At 27.6% G+C, this 26,664-nt stretch overlaps 1 protein-coding gene across 1 annotated transcript; it reads right to left on the minus strand.

Annotated features, from left to right (window-relative positions):
• Positions 1-10,986: 10,986 nt before the first annotated feature.
• LOC113553595 (protein spinster homolog 1) lies at positions 10,987-24,784 on the minus strand. The gene is made up of 12 exons (XM_026956999.1): positions 24,378-24,784; positions 21,115-21,376; positions 19,955-20,110; positions 19,402-19,512; positions 19,249-19,303; positions 18,832-18,939; positions 18,242-18,500; positions 17,955-18,148; positions 16,017-16,101; positions 15,706-15,903; positions 14,963-15,124; positions 10,987-11,911 (listed from the first exon to the last, which is right to left on the minus strand). Exons 2-11 carry the CDS (start codon positions 21,351-21,353, stop codon positions 14,967-14,969), a joined length of 1,563 nt encoding a protein of 520 aa, XP_026812800.1. The 5' UTR covers positions 21,354-21,376; positions 24,378-24,784; the 3' UTR covers positions 10,987-11,911; positions 14,963-14,966.
• Between the last annotated feature and the right edge of the window lie 1,880 nt (positions 24,785-26,664).

Below are 26,664 nucleotides of genomic sequence, written 5' to 3' on the forward strand. Positions count from 1 at the left end.
AATGATTTGTTTATTTGTGTATGAATCAACGATAAGTAGTTGTAATGCTATGTTGTTGCTTTGATTTTCAACTACTTTGGTGGTTTTATTTTTCATATACAAGATACGTTGTTAAATTGAAATTTGACACCTCGTGTACTTACATCAGAGCTGTATCCGCTTATCCACCAATTTTTCCCTACTTTTCTATTGTTTTATAAGTCTAAAAATAATTGTAACAAAAACGGTATGTACCTATTGTCTTTTTAGTTTTATAAATTATTAATTTATATATTTTTTAAGTATATATAAATTGCTATTGCGTATCTTTTTTTATGTATTTTAATGGTGTTTATAATGTTTATACTCAAAATAATAATATGTAAACATATATACGGAATAATATTAAGTTATTAATGATTATTTCATTGTGAACAACTTAGATGATCTTTGAATATGATACCAAATTATTACTTAGATATTTTGAAAATAACAATACAAATCGAGAAGCTTTACATAAAGGTAGAGAGATAATTCCAGAATCTTGAAATTTTTAAAATACTTAATGTCAACTAACAACTGGGAATTACGCCAACAAAAGATAAGTATTATGATTTATATTGCAAGGATAATAATTATATTCTTTAATACTGATACAAGTCATTAGGTAGTCAATAATAATAGTATAACATTGTCTTTATAGATGTAATATTCTCAGAAAATTGGTTCACTTTAAATAATACAAGCCATGACAATTAATCACAATGACTATTATATTAGCTGAACGTGTAACATATTACATAATACAATTATAACTTTAAATCAATTACTAAGATTTAAACAATAACTATAATGCCTACAATAATTGTAAACTTTAATTTCAACACGTTTCAATCATTTTAATTAAATTAAATATCCATAAAAATGTCAAACAACGGTTAAAAAACCTAGAATCATCTAGAGAGTTGTTTAACTATACACGGAGAATTTTATTGCACTGTTTAAAATTATCATTATATTACAATATATATAACATAAAAATTCAATATAACGATAAATGACTGTACTGCTACTACATGGATTCAGATATTTTAAATTCTTCTACCCCTTGTCGTGGTTAGAAATCAGCTACTGTAAATAATAATTTATGGTTATGCATTTACATATTATTATATACATTTGCATGATAAATACGCATAGTTATAATAAGTGTATAAAATGTAATTGAAACATTTAGAGGTCATACCGTGTTATCATAAGTTTTTTTTTTAATAGAATAGCATCGAATTATTATTATTGTTCAAGTTTAATTCAAAAGAAATTTTAAGAAGTAAATTATCTAATGTAAATTTGTATTTTTTTATACGTAATAGTTAAGTACCTGACAATTTATTTTCCACGTACTACACAGTTAATATGAATATTTTCTCATAAAAGATATTCGTGATATTATGATTGAATTTCCGTTAAATGTTTACATTAATTGTAGGAATAAAAATAGCTGTTGAAAAATGTAGTCAGTATTTCATAGATTAGACTTAATAGGAAAAGTGGACAATGGTTATTAAAAAATGTTAATTTGGTAATTGTTATCAAATACTATTTGTTCGTATTTAATAGTGATAATATCATAAATTAAAGGTTAGGTTGAAGCAGGAAATGATTACAAAAGTTAAAGTTTGTCCCAGCAATAAGTCCCTAGCCTATCAAGAATCATTTTTAACAAGGAACATTCGATGTATTATGCCTAAATATTAACAATGTACTAAACAAATGTTGCATAATGTAATGTTATTAATTTAGTAATTTCCTTGACTATATTATGTTATTAAATAATTTTTAATTAATTTATTATTTCGGCTGAAGATAGTTTTGTAATAATTTAATTTTTGATTCTTCGTAGATGTTGACTGGATGTTATACATATGATTGTATATCGCGTGTTTGCTTTTTGTTTGAACGTACATAAGCTATACCCACATACTAAGATCATTAAAATCAAAATGTTCTAAATATCTACTTATTGGTAATAATTATTAATTATTAATTTTAAATAATAATACTTATTAGTATTGATGTATTTTAATAGTATATACTAAGTATATCATTTGAATAAACGAATGTTTCATAAATCATAAATATTATAATTTTAAAAGAAAATTATAGTTACTAAAAATTTTAGTATAGTTTTTATATGGCGAGCATTCAACAACAAATAATGATTACATGAAATAAATAACACTTAACGATAGCACGATAATTTAGGTAAGAACAGGCAAATAACGCAAGTACTTTACAAAATTAGTTACCTGTTAAAAATTACCTATATTGAACGGTGGAATATTAGTAATATTGTTTCAATAAATTATTTAAGAAATACTCTGTTTATTAAATTAACTAAATTCGTAATTTTAATTTAAGTTATAACTCATTTCAAAAGTATATATATTATACAATATATACCAATTATACATTGCATACCTAATAGACGTATTAAATTTATTGTTGAACATTTTTTTTTTTTAAATTAATATCTGCAGGTTTTTTTTCTTTAAAGAATTATTATATTATATTATTATCGTAGGTATATATACAATTAAATATAATGTTATCAAAAAACCAGTATTTTTTTTATACATATTATTATATTATTCCTACGTATATTTTGTAAATATACATAATAAAAAAACTAGTTAAATTATAAATGAAATAAAATACTATTATACTAGGTATACTTTAGTAGGTATATAATATATAATATATTATTATAATTATGTTCTAAAAATAACAATATTTAAAGGCCACGGATAATAATTGACGATTGAGGGTAGAATTGCAGGTAGGCTACCGCTATCTCATGATTCATGTATTATATAGTTATTGCCTTTTGGAATCGTAATAGGTAATAATAACTAGTTATTAGCGTTTTTTACCTATTAAGATTCTGCACTCACGTGTACATACGCGTGATAGCTGATCACTTCTTTATATATTTATGTCTATTTTATAGTATACTATATTATTGTTATTATTCGAGAAAAACGATTGCATTAATAATTGTTTCCTCTTATTTTGAATTTTATCGAACATGACATAGCATTTGCATCAAATTTGGCATGCAAAACAATATGTTTACCGTTTAAATAATATATGACATAAAGAAACATATCGTATAATCGTTCTTGACGCCATATTATTTATATACACCTTAATGATGGACCGTGAAAAATATTCATTATAGCCTATAGGTGTACCTAAACTACGCGTTATTATGTAATCAGCGTTACTATTTTAACTAGACATAGTTGCTTTAGTGGCCAATAAATAAATGTACGTGTAATAGGTATATCCTATAATACACGTGTAGGTAACGCGTAGGTGTATGCGCTATAGAAGTGCTTTTCGCAAATGGAACTGACCGTATGGTGAAAAAATAAATTGTCGATGAACACAAAGCAAAAATCTAAATGCCTTCCTACATATCAGTGTCTCAACTACATTAAATATTATGTAAACCATGTGTGTATGTGTGTGCGTGTGTGTGTGTCCATCCAGACAACTGACAGACGGCTAAATAGCTTTTATTCCACAAAGCACCAGATTACAGCAGCAGTATATAAAACGAAACGAAACAACTATTTTTTTTTATTTCTTTACTAATATAATTTGTATATCTGTTGATTATAATTAGAACTGACTAATTTAAATATACTATATAGTTACACCACGTAGAGGCTGCAAAGAAAAACTGGTGGTTAACTCCTCCGGAAACGAGGGTTCGGTGCGGCTGAACGATTCTACGAAATTACACAGCGTGTGATGACATCAACTATTAAATAAATATCATTTTGAGCATATTATTCAAATGTAAATATACTCTTGCGCATAACAGATTATAATTATTTATAAATATATACAAAATATCTAGAATTAATCTTATAGAAAATATTTAATTTTAATCAGTAGTTTCCTGGAAACATGATTATGAGTAATAAAATAAAACAATATGAAAACATTTGTAACACATAGTAGATCTTAAGTTTCTTAACAAAAAGTAGATATGGTAGGCTCAGGACTGACAGCATGAATATTATTATTTTGTTATGAAACTAAATTAATAATTTTTTAATGGAATTTAGTACTTATTATAAACTTGGCAAAACATAGTGCAATGAAACGATGCCGCGGACAAATTATATACGTAACTATACATAAGTAAATTATGCAATAAATATTAATGGATAATTCAAATAAAAATTATATTCTAAAAATTTAAATTTTAATGTTGATAAAAGTATATAAAGTTCATATGAGTTTTAATGTTTTTTAAATATTGAAGATAATAATGAAAAACGATTGAAATTATTAATTAGTAGTTATTAAATCACATCACGATGATGATAAGATATAACAAAATAGAATAATTAATATAATTTTAGCATTGGGATTTAATAAATTTATAGTAATTGATCAAACTATTACTAAGCTATACTACAATAATTAGTACTAATAGTTATTATTTTGATTAGGTACATATAAATCTTTCGAAATTCTTGGTGGAAGAAAATTAACTAGGGTATCTTTTAATGGTATTATAAAATCATATACAATTATGCAAATATTGAGTAAAATAAAATATTTTGATACAATTTCAAAATGTAGGGTATTTGAGTAAAAATTGTATCATTGTTTTAGACGAATATTAATTGATAATACGAGTATTTAGATATGAATATAGGAATATATAAATATTAAATATACCTAAAGTTATCATTATAATTTCATATTTGTTGATTTATTATTTTTCATGGTCAATGTATTTTTGTTGATGTAATGATTAATGACGTAGGTATAGTGTATACAATTTACCTTATCAACTCATATAAATGTAAAATTTAGAACACATTAAAAAGTTATCTTAAGAAAATTGATTTAAACAAAACCTATAACTTAAGATATAGACAATAATATAGTCATACAGAATTAAACTATATTATATAATATACAGGTAAAACTGTTCAAGTTACATATAACTAGAGTTATGATATAAAACGTTTGTGTAGTAAAAATTAATATAAAATAGGTTTGTATGCATTTTTGCACTAAAAATAGTTATTGTGTTATATATAACTAGATAATATAAAATGACAAGTTTATTTATAAATAGAGTTAAAAAAAATAAATCATTAACGAATAGGCTTTGCTCCATACTAACATTACCCAATCTTAAATTTTTCATGGTTATTAACTGATAAATAAAAATTGTAATGCATTTTTAAAATAACAAAGATGAAATGTTAATTAATAATACAATATATTTATTATTATTTATATATTATAATTTAAATATTTTAACTAAAAGAGTCGTATTGGATAATGATATAAGAACTAAGGTTTTATTAACTTTTTGAATTTCAATAGTGTATTTACACCTACATATATTTGGTAGACACTTGTTACTATGACTATGTTAAATGCCATAATATACCTAACGTCTTAGTAAGTTATGCCAAATATTTTACAATGTATTAAAATTGTTTCAATAAAAATCTTATTTTGATTTAACATTGGTACTTAATTTAATACTTGCCAAATGATTTTTTTTTAATATAAATTAAAATAAGAAAATTACATTCCTATTAAAAGTTATTTCGATTTTAAACATAAATTTAATCTTATTTTAAATACAAAAATTTGAATTTTTCAAATAGTATAATATTATATATATATATATATCATATGTGTGTGAGTATTTAATATTTACGAATATATATTTTTATATATAAATAGGTTTATATTGTTTATAAATAGCCTTATAAGTGTATATAGAAAGTGTATTAATTGTTATAGTTCATATTACAATTTGATAAAAATGTATACGAATGCATATCATAATAACTTAATTATTGTTAAATAATTTTATTTGTCATTTTTACGTCGGAACTGTTATAGATTATAGAAATAGAAAATTTTAAATACTTGTATACATTTATTATATCGACCAAATTTAATGAATCAATTATTATTACCTAAATAACATATGAAATGGATGAATAAAATTAGGACCAAAAAATTTTCTTCCAACAATTATTTGTACCAGTTTTGTTTTAAGATCCTAAAAAAAAAAAAAATTTGAAAAAGGGTTTCAGAAAGATTCCGGTTTTTCAAAAAGTTCTGGATTAAAATATTAAATATCGGTATTTTCAATAAGCCCTGCATAAATATTAATTCTTACAACATATTAATATGTATCTTAATGATGTTAGATTATGTTAACTTTGTTTATTGCTATCAAAAAGAAAAAAAATAGTTTTTCCTTTCCCCTACTCCGGCTACCACACTAATAGGAAAAAGCTGAGGATACCAATGTAACGTGGCGGGCGATTGTAACTCTCCTGATGGTAAACTCTCCCGGGTCTACTCCTGTACTAACTAACGGAAACATGTAAACTCTTTCGCGTCTACTCTAATACTACCTGACGGAAACATGTAAACTCTCCCGGGTCTACTTTAGTAATACTAATTTAATTTTTAAAATGTCGTCGTGGGTTAAAGTTATAGTCAAAATAAAAATAAAATAAACATTTAACATCATATATTTATAATATATTTACAAAATATATTTTAAAATAAAAACATTTTAATTTAATTTTAATGATAATATAAACATACAGATTACAAAAAACTTAAGTTATCTGTTTTTTTTTTTGTCTTTATAGTCTATTATTTTTTGATATGGTTTTTTCTTTACTTTTGATAAAACTGTTTTTACTAATTGTATTTTATTTACTGCAACTTTGAATTTTTTTGTATTCTTCAGTTTGAAAATCTGGTTCACTAATTCATAATATAGCAATAACATTTGCTATATTTTTCAACTCTGGAGAGTTAACATATTTCCTACAGTTATATAATATTTACTTGGCAGAATTAACCTTCGGAAGAGTTTATCACTGCCCAACGTGGTAAGGTCTTTTATCTGGATTTCACACATATTTTCATTTTTTTTCTTAAATAATATTTAAATTTAAATCCTACAAACAAAAACAAAATATACATTTAAAAAAATCAAAGCTACTAACTTAAACATTGTTGGTTTATAAATTTTTATTTAAAATTTTCAAAATCAAACGTCTTTTGATTTAAATCCAATAAGTTTTTTATCTCGAAAAACTTCATTCCACGTTGGTTAACGTGAGTAGACATAACCTGGCGATATTATTGTATCTTATATTCTTATCGATACGGCGGTACATACAATAATATTAATTACATTTAACTAACATACATTATAGACTTCAGATTTATTTAAAATTTGATCATTTAATTACATCGGATTTTTATAAATTCGTTTAGAATGTATTAGAAAATAAAAATTATGTGAACAAAATTTATAAATTGTTGAAATTGTTTTATAAATGAGTAAATTTAATAAAATTGCAAAAAATCCAAAACTTGCAATTACCTTTAAATTCTAGTTCGTACTTTCGTGAAACAAATTTAAAACTTAGTAATAAATTTTATAAGTAGAAAAAAAGTTGCAAATGCAGCAACATTCGTGCCTTAATAATAATAACCATTGTTATAATATTATACTATATGATAGTATGATACTATAAATAGATATTCTTATAATAAAATTGATCTTATTTTCTTATCTCAGTAGTTTCTAATTAGGAAACAATTATTGTTTAACTTGTGTCGAAGTTTTCTCAGTGGGTAGATTCTTCAATCTAGGAAACACATTACACATCAACAGCACTCTTTCTTATTGTTCTTTATATATATAAATTATAGATTATGTAATAAAAAATAACGTTTTTTAATAACAATTTTTTCAAAACATTTTAATAAAATACATATTATGTATTATTCATGAAGAATAAATTGTAGTAAATATTATAACTCAGAATAATTAAAATGGTTAATCAATGCAATAATATATTTGATTTTACCAAGAAATAATATAATCATCTGTTTGTATAGATTTTCAACCAAACTCTTAAAGTAAACTATGAAATAACTTGGTTATTTTAAAAACAATACTTTAAAATCTAAATCATCAATTAGTAGTTTCGTATTTATTAATTTATCATTATTTATAAAATAAAAATATATTCGTTTTGTAAAGATTAATATTTACACGGTTGTGTCACCAATAATTTTTCACATAGTCGTTTTACGTTATTTCCTATGTCTTACCAATGATGCTAATACCTAGTTTGTTCTATGTGTATGATTCATTTTAATCTATCGGTCAACAAAACACAAAACGGCAATGCTAGTTATGGTTTGAAAATAAATTAAGTCGAAGAATTGTTTTCCTTTTTCATCAATCGTAATATTTTTAGAAACTAAAAACTTAGACTAGTCAAAATTTATATTTAAGTAATTAAAATGTTTGTTGATCTTTTTCGTTCAGTACTGAAGAGAATAATTCTATATATATAAGTAAAAATAGTAAAATATGTTGTCTATAAAATGTTTATTTAAATATAATAATTAATTATATTAGTTCTTGCAAATTTTTTTTTTAATAAAATTACAGATATATTATTAATGAAAGTTTTGACTATTTAAAAAATAATGAAAGTCTGAAATAATTCTCTACACGAATTCTAGACATTTTAAATTTAAATTGCATGCGATTTATTAAATATTACTGTATTTATGAGAATATAGAAACTACAATGAAACACCGGCTACTCTAAAACGAATACCATTAAGGAACCTATGGAATTTTAGTTACAATTCTCATGAATATTTTAATTTCGAATTGTGATTTACATCAAAATTATGTTTGATAAGAATGTTTATTATTTGAATTACTTAGAATAATTTTAATTTAAGGAGTTAAAAAGCATACCATCAGATTTATGTATTTCAGTAAATGTTTATTGTTAAAATGTGTATTGTGTATAGTGAAATGTGAATAACTGAATAGAATATTGTTGAACAATTAAGTGTCTTAAGTTTTTTAATATAATTATTGCATACATATTGTTAGATGATAGGTACTAGTTCTAATTTTGTTTTGTTTTTATATAGTGTTAATGGAAATTGACGTTTATAAATTCGAAAACTAAGTTTTAATCGTTATTTTTTGGTACAAGAGATAAACATATATTAATAAGATATTAAGAGGAGACCAAACCCATATGCTGTCTGTCTAAGAAACGTATGCACCTATAACTTAGCAAATTTACGTTCAGTAGAACAATTTATATATTTTTAACTTTAATACTAGAATAAATAAAAAATAATAATTATTAAATTTATATGTTAGAATATCATTTAGATTCTGGAGCATTTAATAGGAATTTATATTGGTAGATATTTAATTTTTTAAACAAGCTATGTCATTTTGAAATTTTAAAATGTTGATATTTTAAATAGTCTTGATTACACTTAAAAATAGATCAATTAATACTATAATTTATATTGATTATAATATATTAAAGCTAAAACACAATACTAGTTTTTGTGAACGCAAATTTTCTAAGTTGCGTCGTAAGACGTAGTCACGTAGACAACACATTTTGTAATTTTAATGTATTTTCAATAGTATTATATTTTTATTCTGAAAATAATTATTTAAAAAAAAGTATATATATATATATTTTATATATTTTATATATTGATATTATTTTAAATGTTGTTTATCTTTACATTCTGGATAATTATAATAGGTACAATGAGTAAATATAAGTATATTTAAGTATTTGATTAATACAATTAATGTTGAAATATACATTATTTTATTTCAATATTAATTAATGTGTAGATATTATTCAACAGGATATACTTACTTCATATTATATAACTAACAATGATTATAAAATTCCTTTTTAATATAATAAATTTATTTTTTGAAATCACGACTGTACTAAAACGGTGTAGATTAAAGTTACTTCAGCACTCGATACTCGTTAGCTTCTTTATGTAATAAATTCCAGTTAAAATAGATTACACAAATTATAGTCTAGACCGTTTTATTAATTAATTGTAAAATATTTTCCTGCAGTAAATTCCCACATAAAGATCGATTTTTCGATTCTACTACTTTGCTATAAATAAATAAGCTGTTGTTAAAACAATGTACTTGTTTGTATTACATACATATATTATACTATCATACTATTATAATATTATGTTCAATACAATAAATCATTTTGTTCTTATTGTTCGAATACGATATCTATTTCATAGGTTTTAAATTTTAATTATGTATAAGTTGTAATTATTAGTAGGTATATATCTATATACTGCAGTATAGATATTATGTTTGTTGAATAATTAATTAATCTATCCTTTTAATTATGACACTTTTTAATATAAAACTGTAGTTTTACCTTTGTTTCTTTATATGCATTCGATTAAATTTCCATGGCCGATTTGCGATTTCGCAATGCAATCAAAGCAATGTTATGTAGTAATATATATATATATACATGTATGTATATAATATATGCTAATGACAAGACAAGACAAATAAAAAAAACATTACATCATATATTATATTGTTTTAACTACTATGGTCTATGAGTACTTACCGTAAAAACCCAACAGCATTCGAAGATAATATGACAATATATATTATAATATATTGTACACCCATATGTAGCTATTATATACTATTAACATGAAAAAAGCCACATCAAACATAAAGTTTTTAATCGGACAACTTTTTTCTTTAGACTATTATTCTAACAAAAGGAATTCTGAATTCTGTACTTGTGATCTTTATGTGAAATAAGCATAGGTATATATATTACATAAGTACTAACTAGAGTAATAATATCTATTAGTAAGATAAAAAATAAAAACTTTTTTTTTGCAGTCATATTATATATTTTGTATTCATATAATATAGAATATACATTTATGAAAATACAAACATGACATACACACAGACATACACACACACACACATATACACGTACGCGTAAATGCGCGCAGATACACATAAACTCGTCCAAAAACATAACATATAGGAACATTGTTGTATAAAAAAATAAAAGGATTTTTATTTTTTGTTGACAAAAATGCAGTAAAAAAATTGGCCCGAGTTTGATTGAATATGCCGGCGGAGTGAACAGCATTTACATTTATAAATATAACAATAATATAAATAAAATAAAATAAAATAAAATAATGCTACTCCGTGGCCTGCACAAAGTCTTATTACCTACTTACAATATGCGTGTATATATATAATCGTGTGTGTGCATATTATAATGAAAAAAATCAATACATTACGCGTTACAAAAAAAAAGTATATATATATATAATAATAATAATTATAATAAAATAATACGATATAATTTTAATACACGTATTTTGATCGTTTACACGGTGTATACGTATGCATATAAATAAAAATGGTATAATTTAAATAAATAATATAGAGGTAACCATGCAGAACGGTTGCGCCATATATTATATTATATTTTATATATATTATATTGATGACGATACCGACTCTCTATGTTTACCACCGAACAACAAATAGTGGGTTTAATGTACAAAACGAACGAGGGGTGGCAACGATCATAAAGCGCGTATTGTGCACACACGAATTATCTTCGAAGCCACGTTCGAGTAGACGACGACGTCGACAGCGGTCAATCAAAAAGAAAAATGTACAACAAAATATTTACAACAGAATAATAATAATAATAAAATCATCTTAAACGTTAATTATCACATCTCCTATATACTCAGAATTCTCGTATATAGTTATATATATATATATATTATAAATTATAACATATCTATCATCGACGGACAATATTCGTTTCCGTCTTTCTCGTCCGCTGCTGCAGCATCGCGTGTGTGTCGCCACTTTTGAGACGATGACCCCGAGTGGGTGTCCGTCGTCGGGTATTTTCAAGGTGGCCTCCGCAGCTGCAACTCTACCGATTGCGTTCTTCTGCAACACATTAATAATAAATTTTAATGGACAGCATAGTAAACAACGTATAAGCACAATTTAAAAATGTACGATTTCGTAACGCCAAACGTTTAAAATAGTAATGATAATATTATTTTGGACGGTTCATATGTGCGGCGGTTGCGGGGGTACTGTCGGCATTCCATTCTGGAATTTCGTCGCGGCTCACCGGTCGGCAACTTTTAAGCACGCGCCGCTCAGATATTTTATCGGTTTTCCGAGAGGGCATAGACCCGTACAACGGCGACCGTCAGAAACAGGCCGACCGATCGTCTGTCCGTTCGGCCCGACACACAGGAGCGACGCCCCGTCCGTTTTATTAATTTGCATGACGTTTAAATACGTTATAATATTATTTCCCGAACGACACGTGTCTGCAATAATGTGTGCACGTTTTCGGCTGTAGAGCAGACGAGAAGAGTACCTGTGCACATATATTATTAATATCATACCATGTATTATATAATATGCATTTAAATATAATTGATATCGGTTAATGCGCTATCGAAATATTTTTTTCATCAGACATTCAGACCAGTCTGTCGTTCGGACGCTACAAATTATTATTATTATAAAATCGATATCCCCCATTATGAAAGGGGATAAAAATAAATTCGACTTATTTGTTGCACGAGTTAAATACGTCAAATATAACTTATTAACACTCCAGGGGACAAGAAAAGACTTCGAGTTATTATCGCGACTATAGGTTGAATTATACATTCAACATATGCTTTGCAGTATATGTTGTATAATAAATAATAATTTATAACTTGACGGTCTCTAGACTATAATATAGCTATATTAGTATCCCTATATGTCATCCATCAGAACAAGTTCTTGTATATGCGGTCATTGGCTTAAGCGTGGGGTGCATGTGGTAGGGGTGGAAACGGTAAGTTTCCGGTCTCGCGTCGTCAAATAAATACACACAAAATAAACGAAAATAGGGTCGATGGCCAATGTCGCGGACGTATAGGTACGTCGGCCTTGGGTGGATATCCGGAGGAAATCGATTAGGTGACTCTCGATCACAGGGTCGTTTATTTTCGGTGCACTCTACGGCTACCTTGTGCGTCGATGACGATGATGTATGTCCTGTCCACGACGGACTATTGTTTTCTCAGTGCTAAAAATACGCGTCCGGATCCCTGCTGAACCATGACGAGATGTGTTAAACTGTAGCTTGCTCCGCAAGTCACTCATCAGTAGTCTGTTTTTTCATTCTCTCCCACCTTCTCCGGAAACCGAGTGCCACAAGTTGTCGTTCTTAATGCCCATGTCCTTCGAGTCGTTACCGCACTGTTATGCTTTTATTCGTTATTTAATTTTTTTTTTTTTTTTTTATGACGTCAAGTCGGTGTTACACGCACGGGAAATATGTCAAAACGAAATACACGTGGGCTATTCATAGATTGGTCTATATTTGTGTATTATATACTTTTGTTTGTATTAAGCTTATATGAATAAAAGTGTGTAATTTTTGTTTGTAACAGAAAGACCTGACAAAAAGAATAACTTGTTCTGATTAACTTTTAATTAACTTTTTATATATATTTACAAGTGCTATCGAAATTAGTAAATCTTAAATTATTTAATAATCATATAATTTTCATAATTTTTTTTTATGTATAACTTATAATAATCATTCATTTTTATTTATCATGTCTTTATGTTACATTTTTTACACATATATTATATATATTATGTTGTAGTGGTTGGTAATTGGTCAATGACGTTTTGTTGAATTTATAATATTAAACTTGTCCAGATATATAGTGAAAACAGGTCAAGTACCAATACTAATTAAAACGAATTTTTATTCACGAAGTACAAATTATGCTTAATTAAACATACGAGTTTTATTGCGATTATTTTATTTAGTTGATTAACGAAGTTAACTAAATGTAGTTTAGTTATGGGTAAGTTAAGTTGTTTAATAAAAAAACATTATTTAATTACAATTTAAAATCTTGTCATGTTTTTGTTAGGTAGGTATATGCTTTAGTTATGCAATATTGTTTATTTATTAAAATATTATAAAAACTAAACTCGAATTTAATAAATATTTGTATTCTGGTACTTAAATTTTACTAAATAGTAATTAAAGACTTAATTGCAGTGATGGTTATACATTTTACAGAATATTAATCACTGGTGTTTCGTACTATTTGAACAAACTAGAATAATATATTATGACGTGAAATATCAATGACAGAAAATATTTATAATTGTAATTTTTTTCGATTTTTGTGCAGACAATGATAATTTAGGATTATATTATACAAGTTTTATTAATAATATATTAATATTTATACAGTAACTACTTAGAATTTTTTTTTAAAAAATACTAATTAAAATACCGCTAGAAATCGATTATTTACTATTTTCCCGAATCAATAAAAGCTTTTTTTTTAATAACATAGTGCATTGTACTACATAATTATGCTATTTTATAAATAAAAATAAAAAATGATTGGTTGTCTTCTTAAATCATTACGGAAAACTATGATATGTATATCACATTTATCGTATTTATTCCATATGAGTAATTTTATAAAAATAATTGGATTGAAGTTGTATTTTATTTTTAACATAATGTTATTTGTATTTCAAACTAAGTTGAATAACAAAGCATCTTATTTAAAAATTATTACTTAAAAATGTTTAAATTTTAAATATACTTACATATATATTTAACATATTTTATTACATGTATATTTTGTATACCTACATATATATTATTTTTTCTAGTACTTTTTTGTGTAACGTCAAGATTTGTGATGGCAACCCGAATATTTTTAAAAATAAAGTCTTAACCAATATTGAATATATATATTGTAGTTAGAATCTAGATTTTTTTTTATTAAGTGTTTTGATTTTAGCGGTGAATATTTTAAAATGCTATCCTAATTAAGCGCATCAAGGTAAAACAATAAATTGTTGCCATTGTTGACTTTTGCTTTTTTTTTAAAAAATATTTTTAATTAATCGAAACTTAATAATTATTATGAAAACAAACTAATATACCTTTTTATAGATGGTTTTCTAGGCTTGGAAAACCTTTAAGTCCATTTTCCAATTCTGTGTTCTTGAAGCCTCCATTTTCAATACCAGCTAATGTGTGAACATTAGTGTTCTTTGATTTTTTCTTTCCCATGAACAACACAGTTGTACCAAACATCAATGAACCTAAAATATTAGAGCGATTAAATTTACATACTACTTTGAAAGAAAGCATTTAAATAAATAACACATAAACTTAAAATCCATAGATTAATATTATCTTTAACCGTCAATTTAGCAATACATAATTTGTATCTAATAAGGTATAAATATGTATGACAATTATATGTACGGCTAATAGTTAAACTATTAAAATATGTGTGTAATTGTAATATAATATATGTAAATGTGCATCTACTGCAATTATTTCAAAAGTGCACAACCTTAATCACAATAAATCTAGTATTTTCTGTTTTTTACTTTGTTACAGTTTCTGTACTATCACTAAGTACCAATAATTGGAATTATCAACCAATTAATGCAATTAAATTTATAAATAATATTAAATATCGAAACAAAAATTTCTCAAGCATATTACCATTGGTAATAGACAAAATTATTGAAGACAAAATTAAATTAATTCACCAATTAAGTATAATAGGTATAAACTATTGTTTAATTTCAATTGTTCGAAAAATGTTTTATTTTTTAAGGGGCAGTCTCCCAAACACGTGTGCATGTATGTTTGCAGTTAACCCGGAACTTACTCAATAAGTAGAAACCGGCGTAGAAAATAGCCAATGCTGTTTTGTAGTCGTATGCTTTTCTGACGGGTTCCACAAACATTGGAACATTACCACCGAAGTTGTTCATCCAAAACAGGAATGCACCAACAGTTGTTGACCTGACAGACATCGGTACAGACTCAACGAGTATGGCAAACAAGATACCGAACCACATTTCGGCTATAGTAAATAATAAATAAATAATTATAAATATTATTGAATTACATTATAAACATCAGGTGATAAATTAAAATATTAACCAAGTATTAAGGTGTTAGACTTTGACGACTTACCGAATAAGTAAGATATGGCAAGTGTTACCATGGCACCAGTTGGTCCTAAGTAAATGCTTCCGTACGCAAAAGGTGTTGCGATCAACTATAACACAAAAATCACGATACATAAGCTTAAAAACAAACATTTTTTTTAACATTTTATAACAAAATTTTTAAATTACTTTCCAACAATTTAAATAATGATTTATATACAATATAAGTAATGTTTAATCAACTAACTGTGACGAATATGTTGTGATTTTATAATGCTACATCTCCATTGGAATAATAATTTATATATTATTATGTTTGAAATCATTAAATTATTTTATTGAATAAAAATATTAATTGTGTATAATATTTTAGAAAACGAATTTAATTTATTGTTTATTAATTAATATTTAAAACCATCAATTCTTATTCACTAACTAATTTAATGTTTTGTGAAGTACCCTATCAAGTTGTAGTACATTATATTAATTATAACTTCTTTATTCCTTTACTATTTAATAGTTTGTAATTTTTTCTTACAAAATAATATGCCATTTTGATTTTAATTTGATATTTATTTTCAATTCCACTTATTGAACAACATTTTTAGTTTAATATTTTTCCATATTAGTATTATGATAAATGTATTGCTATTTGCTCTGAATAAAATATTATTAGATTAAACTTTCCAATTAGATGACTGTAAATGGAGAGCAAGTAAACACAACTCTTTACTGCATAACGTATTATATACTGTTAAATGTCTTGTTTTCTACCTTTCTTTCAGGTTTTTATAAAGGTTCTTATATGAAATTAATACTAGGCAGTAGGCTTTATATAAATGTTTAACCTACTATTATTATACTAAATGACATACCTTTTACATTTATGATTTTTTTATGTTCGTTTAAAATTAAATATTTTTAATATATCAGGCTTAAGATATTTTTAAATAAATATACATAAAAAAATGCAAAAGTATTTTAAAATTAGTTTTTTCAAATATACAGATATTATAAAATAAATTATTACTATCCTTTTAATGAATCGAATTCAACGAAGAGGCTCTGATATTTATTTACATTTATTGAAAAAGTACCTTATGGGTTAAATGTTAAATGTTAAATTTTCAATAGAATATTATAATTATTCATGTAATGCAATTTATTATTATTCATTCTAAAATCTACATGATATTAATAAAAAGAATTTTAAAATAAATTAATTTAATAAATAATTTATAATAATTTGGGTACAAATATTTAAAAAAAATTTTTTTAATTTAAATATTATAATTAAAAATGGTGTTCTTTGTATTACATAACATGAAAGTCAACTGTTTTTAACAATATTGTGAAGATATCTATCAAATAAATACTTATTTATGTTTTAAAAACGTTTTGATTTATTTCATTCTAGAATTTCAAGACGGTTTTAGCCATTATTGTGACTGCCAAGTATTAAATTGATTTGATCTAATTAAAAATGTTAATACTCTAGTCAGATTAATATATTTAAAATGATTGTGAGATAATAATATTGTATTCAGTCGGTATTTATAATTGATGGCTAAAACGATAAATATAATACGTTCCATTTTAGTAAAGATTTTTATAAAATATAAATATTTTAACGTATTATAGACATTATATGGACTAAAATGATTATTCTTAAATAACATAACGCTTATTTGAAATTTATAATTGAGTTTACATTACATGGTATAACATTACCATCATAAAACTTCTAAATTTTCAGAATTTGAAACATTTTTATGACTAATGCAAATCACCAACTATATTATTGTAGGAATATAGTTAACCAATTTTACCAAATTGTTTCGTATATCATATTTTTATGACGTAAATAATGTCAGCATATTGTATTGTATTATGACATATCATATATCAATAATAATGACTACATAATAGTATTATACTTTCGGATATTTCTATATTTGTATACCTGACTTATAGCAAGCACAGCTACTCTAGATCTTATTCCATATTTCTTCACGATACTGTCAGAAGTAACTCCGCCGATTACCACTCCAACGCTACCAACCAAGAATGTAACGACGAACAAAGACCATCCCAAATCGTAACCCGGGAAGATGTCGCGGTAAAACAGATCGGCGTTGTAGGCGAAACAAAATCCACCTATAAATAACAATACAAACGCAAAATATTAAAAAATATTCTCATAATTGACATTAGTTTATGTTTTAGATATTTAATTCTACCAGTCCGTACCAGTGTGTCTGATAGAAGCTGCGATGCACAAAATTAAAATTTTTGGTTGGAAAAGGACTTTCCAGATGGAGTTCTTTTCGGAACTTTCGGTTGGTGTAGTAGTGTTCTGTACCGCGGAACGAGGTTTCGACATTTCATTGTTATCATTATCGGCTTCTTCGCTAATTGCTGTTCTCTTAGGTTCAGTCATTGTGGTGATAGCTAAAGCTGCTACGATCAATCCAATCATTCCACTGACATAGTATGGCACTCTCCATCCCTAATTAATTGTATGGTAAAGTTATTAGTATAGAAAATCTAGACGAGGTTAAAATTTAAAACAGTTTAAGGTATGAAGTGAATGATATAATCAAAACTGAAAATTAGAGAAGGAATGATAAATATTTTAGCTAACATTCTCTGTGTAAACGAGCAAATAAATAAATAAAACAACCGAAAATTAAATAAAAATTTAAGTGAAATTCAAACTTGGATTAGATACTTAAAATGTTTAAAATAAGGGACGTATTGTAATATAATTTATGAAAATTCATTCAAATGTATTAAATTTAAATATTATAATAAAATTAAATAATTAATATTTTACTCACCAAACCACCAACGTTCATTTCAGTAACGTATCGGCCGACCGGAAAAGCCAAACCAATACCAGCGTAAATTCCCCAATTAAAGATCGCCATGACTAAACCTCGTTTTTCCTAAATAATTAATGAATAGTTATTATTTATGAGTTATTACATATTCACTCAAAACATTATATAGCTATAAATAATAAGCGAAATACTTATTATAATTTGTTTTTTAATATTTCAACTATCTTGTTAAGTTAAAAATAATTTTCTCGAACTATCACGAAAATAATGATATGTACAATTCGTTTACTATCTGTAGTATAGATTTTTTATACAAAATTACACTAATAGCAAATCGAAATAGTAACAATCGATTGGAGATTTATATATCATTGTGTTATACACGAACAAAGTCGTGATTCTGTGCGTGCTTACCTCTGAAAACAAATCGGACAGTATTCCCGTGGACAAGGGATTGGTACCGGCCTCGCTGTAACAAATAACGAAAGTATAATAATTAATCACCGAGGTCGCGTTTTTTTGTTGTTGCCGTCATTTTATTGTTTTAAGAATATTGTTGTTACCCACCCAATAGCAAGCATGATTCTGAGAAGTATCAGATGCCAGTAGCTGGTAGCCATACCAATGAGACCGATAGCCGCTGCACTGATCAGTGTGCACAGAGATAGTAGTCGTACTCTAAACAATTCAAATACATAATAAGATAGTAGTTGAAATAATCACAAATTTATACGGGTTTAACGTGAACGATATGTAATAGACATTCGATATACGCAGGGAATAATGCAGTAGAGGCAAATAAATGTTTACAACTTTTCATTAGAAACTGAAAATAATAATGTTTAAATTGTTTTTATTCTTAAATTTTCTTTATTCTATTAAATTAGGACAACTCCTTATTTATATAGAACTTAAACGTGAGTTTACGTTGTCCATTTTACTTTGTTTGGTTTTTTTCTGAGTTACTGCCTTATTCGTTGCGTACACATGATCAAGATTCATGAGTCAAAACACGTCGTATTAACTACTATACGGCTGTTTACTCGAATTCGATCATAATCTTTGTCCGTTTTCAAATTGTTTTTTTTTTTATCTCAATGTTGATCACGATTTTATCTACCTGTTGAATTTGTCTGCAGCCATGCCGAAAAATACGCCTACGATGGAGTAGACAGCGATAAACGCAGGTCCCGCCAACAGTTGATATTGGAAACCGAGTCCGTTGTAGTTCCATTCGCAGAACGGTGAGCCGTCTTCTAGGACTAACAACTCGCACCTGTCAGGAGCATTTTTTATCAGTATAAAATGTCAACGATTAAAACACAAAACGACTGCGGTCCAGCGGCGCGACGGACGTACTTCATGTATATTATAATTATGCGATGTATCCACGTTTTGGACGGTCTGCTGCGTACGCGAAAACGACCGGTGTGTGTCGCACTATCTGGAAATTTATAGATGCGCAACAAACCGTTTTGAAACCATCAGACGAGAAAAAAACGGCCGTCATAACCGTTTGAATATCGTAGTTTACACATTACACACAAGGTTGCTACAATACGAATTCGCCGAGATAATGGCTCGAAATTATTGTTTGTGTCATTATAATCGAATAAACTTGACCCGGACTAATTACGTCGGTCGATATGATATTATACAGCGTAATCGATTTGTGGATATAATGTTATTCTATCGTTTACCGAAAGCGTAATATTATTACTATTATCGTTTGTCGTCAAACTCGGATCGAGGTGTGCGCGGAATGGCGTAGGAGCTCGTGCGTTTTACGCGCAATCGAATACGATATTATTACAATAATATTGCGATGATAGTGTAGGTAATTGAATATATATATATATAAAAAAAAAACGATCAGACAATAAAACACCGTCGGCGGAGACGGCGAAAATAAATGGTCGAATGCGTTCGTTATTGAGACGTCCGCGCCGTCTTATTTTATTTCCCATCGCGTCGCTGAGTGGCCACGACCAATAACACAAAAGCCAGTTTTCAGAGGTCGGTCGTATAAAATAAAATAATTAAAATGTGTATGATAATATATCACTATATATACCGTATTAATGCGCGTTTGACGGCGATCATAAATCTCGCGGATCGCGTGCGTAATAATTGAATTCCGAATAATGTCGCCGAATATAAAATAATATTACGTATTGTACCAGCACGCGCCTCGTTAATCGTTATTATATTTTACGTTTGCCGTCGCGTATGCCGTCGCCCTCTACTGATATCGTCGTCATAGTAGTATTTTATACTTACGATCTCTGGTCGGGTGACGTATCGCAGCGTTCGTGTAACGTGTAGTTGAACACGGACGATTCGGCCAGGTGTTCCAGAAGCTGACACTTGATGTCGCCGTAATGCACGTCTCGAGCCGTCGCCTTGCTGGTTACTCCGATCAAGAAATGTCCCATTTCAGATGTCAAGTAACCCAATGTGAGGATCGTGAGCACGTACGTCTTGTACAGGAAACCCAATTTTTTGATGTAGGAATGCATGTCGATAGATTGATATGATATTCCTGGAATGGCATGGTAAAAAAAAAAAAAAATAATAATATAATATTGACAGCGAGAAAAAAAAAATATAATATGAAAAAATTTAAGAAAAAATGTGTAATCCGTGAATGAGTCAACGCCGATCTATAGTGTTTGCGTGCTTGCGTTTGCAGTTTGGAGGACCACGGGGTGGAATGCACACATATTTTTATGTCGAGCTGTCGTTGTTACAAACAAGGTTTGAGATTTATAACAACGCGGCGCAACAAACAAGTTCTAATAAGTCAAGGGTGTATTGCGCGAATACGCAAAATTCATGGTCACTATATATATTATATTATTACTGATATATTATATGATATAGTGTGTTTTATCTCTGCACGTTTTTTTGAAAGCCAATTTACACTTTATGGACGAATTTATACAACGGAACTGATGGGAAACGCATGTTGGCGATTTTCTTCTCTCGGCCGATGGTCATTGTGGTTTGGACAATATGTTATAAGTAATAACAAAAGACGCCCATCGGCTTGAAAAAAAAATCAACTTAAGTTCTCCAATGATTGTCGTTCCATCGCGTGGCCTAATTTTAATATTATTTAATCCATCATCCATGCACATAGATATTGTTGACACTTTATTGTTAAATGAATAAACTAATGACTCGGCGGTTTATGTGTTTTCCAATTTTTTTAAAATTTTTTTCATAGATTTTTTCTTTTAAGACACCATCCTAAATTACGTCTTTATATAATTATTATCTGTCTTTGACTCTTGGTGCCGGTCCAATGCGTTTCATCTTTGTAGGGTGTATAAGAAATGTTTGCATCGGATGACCTCCTTGGACGTTGCGGTGGCGGTTGAACGATATATGCGGTCGCCCGATACACATTCGATCATTTTCATGGTTTTTATATTTATGATGATTATTATTTTTCAATCCGAGATACAAAGAATAAATAAGATGGAAAAACAATTCCAAGATGACACAGTTAGATTGCAATAAAGAACCGTTTGTTTGCTGGCGACTGCTATTATAAACTCAAAGCCCAAGTTCACCGAAATCAGTCGTGTGTGTCTTCTGCTCGTGTGTACATGTCGTTTTGAGGTTATTCAGTTTTCACTTTTACTTTTTTTTTGCGAGCAAATCAACGTCAGGCATCTATTGTTTTCCCGAATACTGTGTAAAAAATCTCCAGGGGGTGGAGTGGGGATAACCAAAATTAAAGGAAGTAATGTATTCGTATAATTTTAATTAAAATACTCATAGTTTGTTAAGATCTAAGCTTAGATCATTCAGTTCGGTCTTCTCCGCTGACCTTGGGCTAGGACGCATTCGTGAGTTCCGCGTTCGAAGAACGGTTATTGTAAAACATTGATACTGAGCCAATAAAAATTGTATCGAAATTTCGATATTGCGTTACAAACATTAATTTATTGATATCACGTATTACGGAAACAGAAAAATTTGATGCAGGTTGCGTTGTAAGTTTGTGACGTGGTTACGTTTCGAAATTGATCAGTTGCACAAATAATAAATGTATGATATAATGTAGACCAACTTAAAAAATATTTGAACATTTTTCGTTATTTAGTATTTAGTGTAAAATATTTATGTATATATGATATTATGAGCAAATTAATATTTATCTTTTTGAAAGTATCTGTAGTTAAATAATTATTAGTTGGTAGTTTGTACATTATAGCCGGTTTTCAACTAGGTATTGGAATTATTTTTTGATCATTAATGTATTATTTCATTTTTTTACTCAAAATCGAAGGACATATTATTCATTTCGGTCCATTCAAATATAAAAACTAATGGTTTGGTTATAAGTCGAAATTAGAACAAATATTACGTAGATAAGAAGAAATAAATAATTCTTTACTATTGAAATATAATTAATATAAAAAAATATTAGTGTAGTTTACTAATAAACGGAATACTCTTAATAAATAATAATACTAATTTAAGCTCCTGTCGATTATTCTGTTAAAACGTATTGAAATTTATTCACATTAATAAAATATTATTTTTAGTGCGCAGCATGCGCAATAAAATAATTAGTTTATTTAATACATAGATAAGATTGATTTAATCTAATGGATAATTTATTTTCTCCTGTACCTATCAAGATTTGTGAAATACTTAAAAAGATAAAATTTCAAGAGATATGGCACTTACTTATTTTATTTGTATCCTTTTTTTTATAACATGAATAAATTGTAACCAACACAGTGTAGTAAATACCACGTGTAGACGTGTGAATATGTAATACCTATATTCGATAGTGAATGAATCGCGTGAAAAACCTAATAATTTTAAATCAGGCTTACAGGAAACGAGACTTAAAATACGCACAAACAAACACGCTCCGATTGACTTGTACATATCATGCAAGTTAAGTTTCACTGATTGTGTGTATTTTTTTTCTGCCATATTGATCGTTTGGCGACGAAAAGTGTCGTCCTCCTTGTATCCAATTGGGGACAAATATAATATATATACGTGTATAATGTATGTAACCGAGCTCACGCACACACACACACACACACACACACACATTACACATACACACATGCACACACAAATATACACACACATGTACATATAATTTATTATTATTTTCTTTAATAGCATTACGAGTCAAGGCCCATTATTATTGTCTTATTCATATTAATTTTTTTTTTTTGTGAATTTTTCGTGTGCGTTTATAAAGACGAACAGCAGAGATGAAAATATTGTCGATTCACTCAGGAGTTTTTTTTTAATATTACTCTCGATTCAAATCCAACTAAGGTTTTTCAATCTAAACTCGATATACAACATCTCTGTATGTCAGGTATACTATACTCATCACTCTATGGACGCGTTTTAATTTCAGCATTTACACATACACACACACACACACACGTACACACGTACACTGCACGTTCAAACGAAATAATATATAATATTTAATGTAATAATCGCAAACACACGTGCGATTTAGCCATGTAAGCTTTCACATGTTGTACACGTACCCTTTTAAACTTTAATGATACTTCGTAGTCTCGTCGACTTGTGGTGCTGTTGCCCGCGATTGGACGTTCTGCAACTGTGTTTATAGCAACGTAATGTTCGTTGTTTACGGTCAATCGGCGTGATGCTGAATAACCCGCGAACTCCTATATGTATGGTGTACGATAAATAATATTCGACAAAATATTCGTTCTTCGAACTACAGTGGCGGTTTATAAAAAAAACGTTGGTTTAGAAATTCGAAGAAATCGAAATACAAAAAAATTATTATTATCGAATACTATCGGCCCGGATATAGGGTTGTAAAAAACGAAATAAACACACAGCGTAAAAACAAAACTTGATTTCGCAGAAAATCGCCAAACGGCGGCAACGGTCCGTCGGATACTGGTGTCCGTTGGGATGTTCGGGTCCAATTTAAAACATCGGTCTAGAGGTAGGTACAGGCACAGACCTTGTACCCTCACCAGCGTAAGCAAACCGCCGCCGCGTGCGGCGATTGACGGTCACCTTCTCCACCGCCGCCACTGCCGCCACTGTCGACCGATTTCAAGGTCAACACATGCCTTTCGGTGAGCCCGATTGCGTTTTTCCACTTTTTTCGTCTTCTTCTCCATTTTGTACGCTATATCTAATACCTGTATATAGTATTATTATTAACTTGCAGCTCTCCATCAGGAAACACTCGTACAGCGGCCGCCGGAGGGTCTGCGCAATCATTGTATGTATTTACATTCGTACAGGGGTGGGGACAGTACGCCTCCGGGAATCAATGTGGTTTTTTTAATGCGGATTGGGAATTCTGATGAACGCAAAACATCGTCAGTGTATATTACGTTTCACGTGTGTGGTTTTTTCCCGCGGACCACACATTGCAGCTTCGGGCGTCGAGTTAGACGAACGTGGACATACCTGATACTACTAGTAGTTGTAATAACGTCGTATTAGCATCCCATATAAATAATATATTAATATTTATAAATGTTTATGACGATTTTCGACGACGGACGACGGATGAGTGTGCAAAACGGTACGTTCATCGTACATTCGTATCGGTTCTTGTTTACGGAAAAATAATAATATATATTTTCAGTATGTGTAATACTATATAATATAATTACATCTTGGTTTTAAGCCATAACAGTTTGTTTTGTACGCGTTTTAAAAATTTTTCGCTAGTGGGTGACGTCTTTTTCAAAATAACTTCGGCAAGTTATCTCGTTGATACGTTTAATAGTTGCCTGTATTTATCGAACTGATTATCATATAAAATATTTGTGGACATTTTATTCGCACGACCTAGTTCGGTGTCATTGGACAATTTAATTAGTTAGTCATTAGATTGATTAAATCAATAATTATTTTAAACAATATAGAATTTATATGTGTTTGATTATAAATATTATATTATTTATAAGTAATCGAATAAGGTTTTTTTTCACATAGGTACGTTTATAAAAATAATAATATAAATAATTTTGAAATAAAACTGTACCAATAATTTTTTGTTAAACAAGTAATAAAAAAAATATTTAAACAAATAAATTTTAATGTATAAGTACAATATACAAGTAATTTTTGTTTACAATTATAAATCAACATACGGTTAAATACAACTCAAAGGTATAGATAGTAATAATATATAGACTGTACAATGTATATTATTAGTAGGTACTTCGTAGTCATTACACATTTGGAATAATATAGGTACTACGTGAAACATGTTTAACACTTAGAAATAATTTAATCGACACACAATTACTAAGAATAAAATGTAACTATATTTATATTACATCGGCAAATATTATGTTAAAATATTGTAACTCATAATAGTGTGATGAATAATTTATATTTCATAACATAATAATAGAAAACCAGATTAGACATTATTATTAATTAAATAATAATATTCACTTTGAGCGCTTCAAAATATCACATAAACTATTGTTATTGAATTTTATGTATTTTAATGATATTATATTAATTAAAGGTATAATGGATTTTAAATCGTCATATTTTACATTTTGAATCTACAATAATAACAATGATGATAATAATATTATAAATTATGATAAAATACTAAAGTCTAAAAGAACAACCATATAATTTTGACAGTAATTTTAAATTTTAAAAATATTTCTTTTATATCTTTGAACATTTTAGTATGTTATGATTTAATAATTATTATGATGCGCAGTTAGTTAGGAATGGAGGCCAAAAACGGAGGCCGACAAATAGATAAATGTTAAATGTACTTGCTATAGTTGAGGCTTGAGAAAATAATTATAA

The sequence above is a fragment of the Rhopalosiphum maidis genome, chromosome 1, assembly GCF_003676215.2.
Source record: "Rhopalosiphum maidis isolate BTI-1 chromosome 1, ASM367621v3, whole genome shotgun sequence".
Lineage (NCBI taxonomy): Eukaryota > Metazoa > Arthropoda > Insecta > Hemiptera > Aphididae > Rhopalosiphum > Rhopalosiphum maidis.

Bases quoted from the DNA above. Each gene is read 5' to 3' on its own strand.
- LOC113553595 (XM_026956999.1), bottom strand. From the start codon at position 21,353: ATGCATTCCTACATCAAAAAATTGGGTTTCCTGTACAAGACGTACGTG. The intron at 19,304-19,401 runs GTGGGTAACAAC...TATTTGTTACAG, and splicing joins AGAATCATGCTTGCTATTGG to CGAGGCCGGTACCAATCCCT. The intron at 15,125-15,705 runs GTAAGTTCCGGG...CTAATATTTTAG, and splicing joins CGCCGGTTTCTACTTATTGA to GTTCATTGATGTTTGGTACA.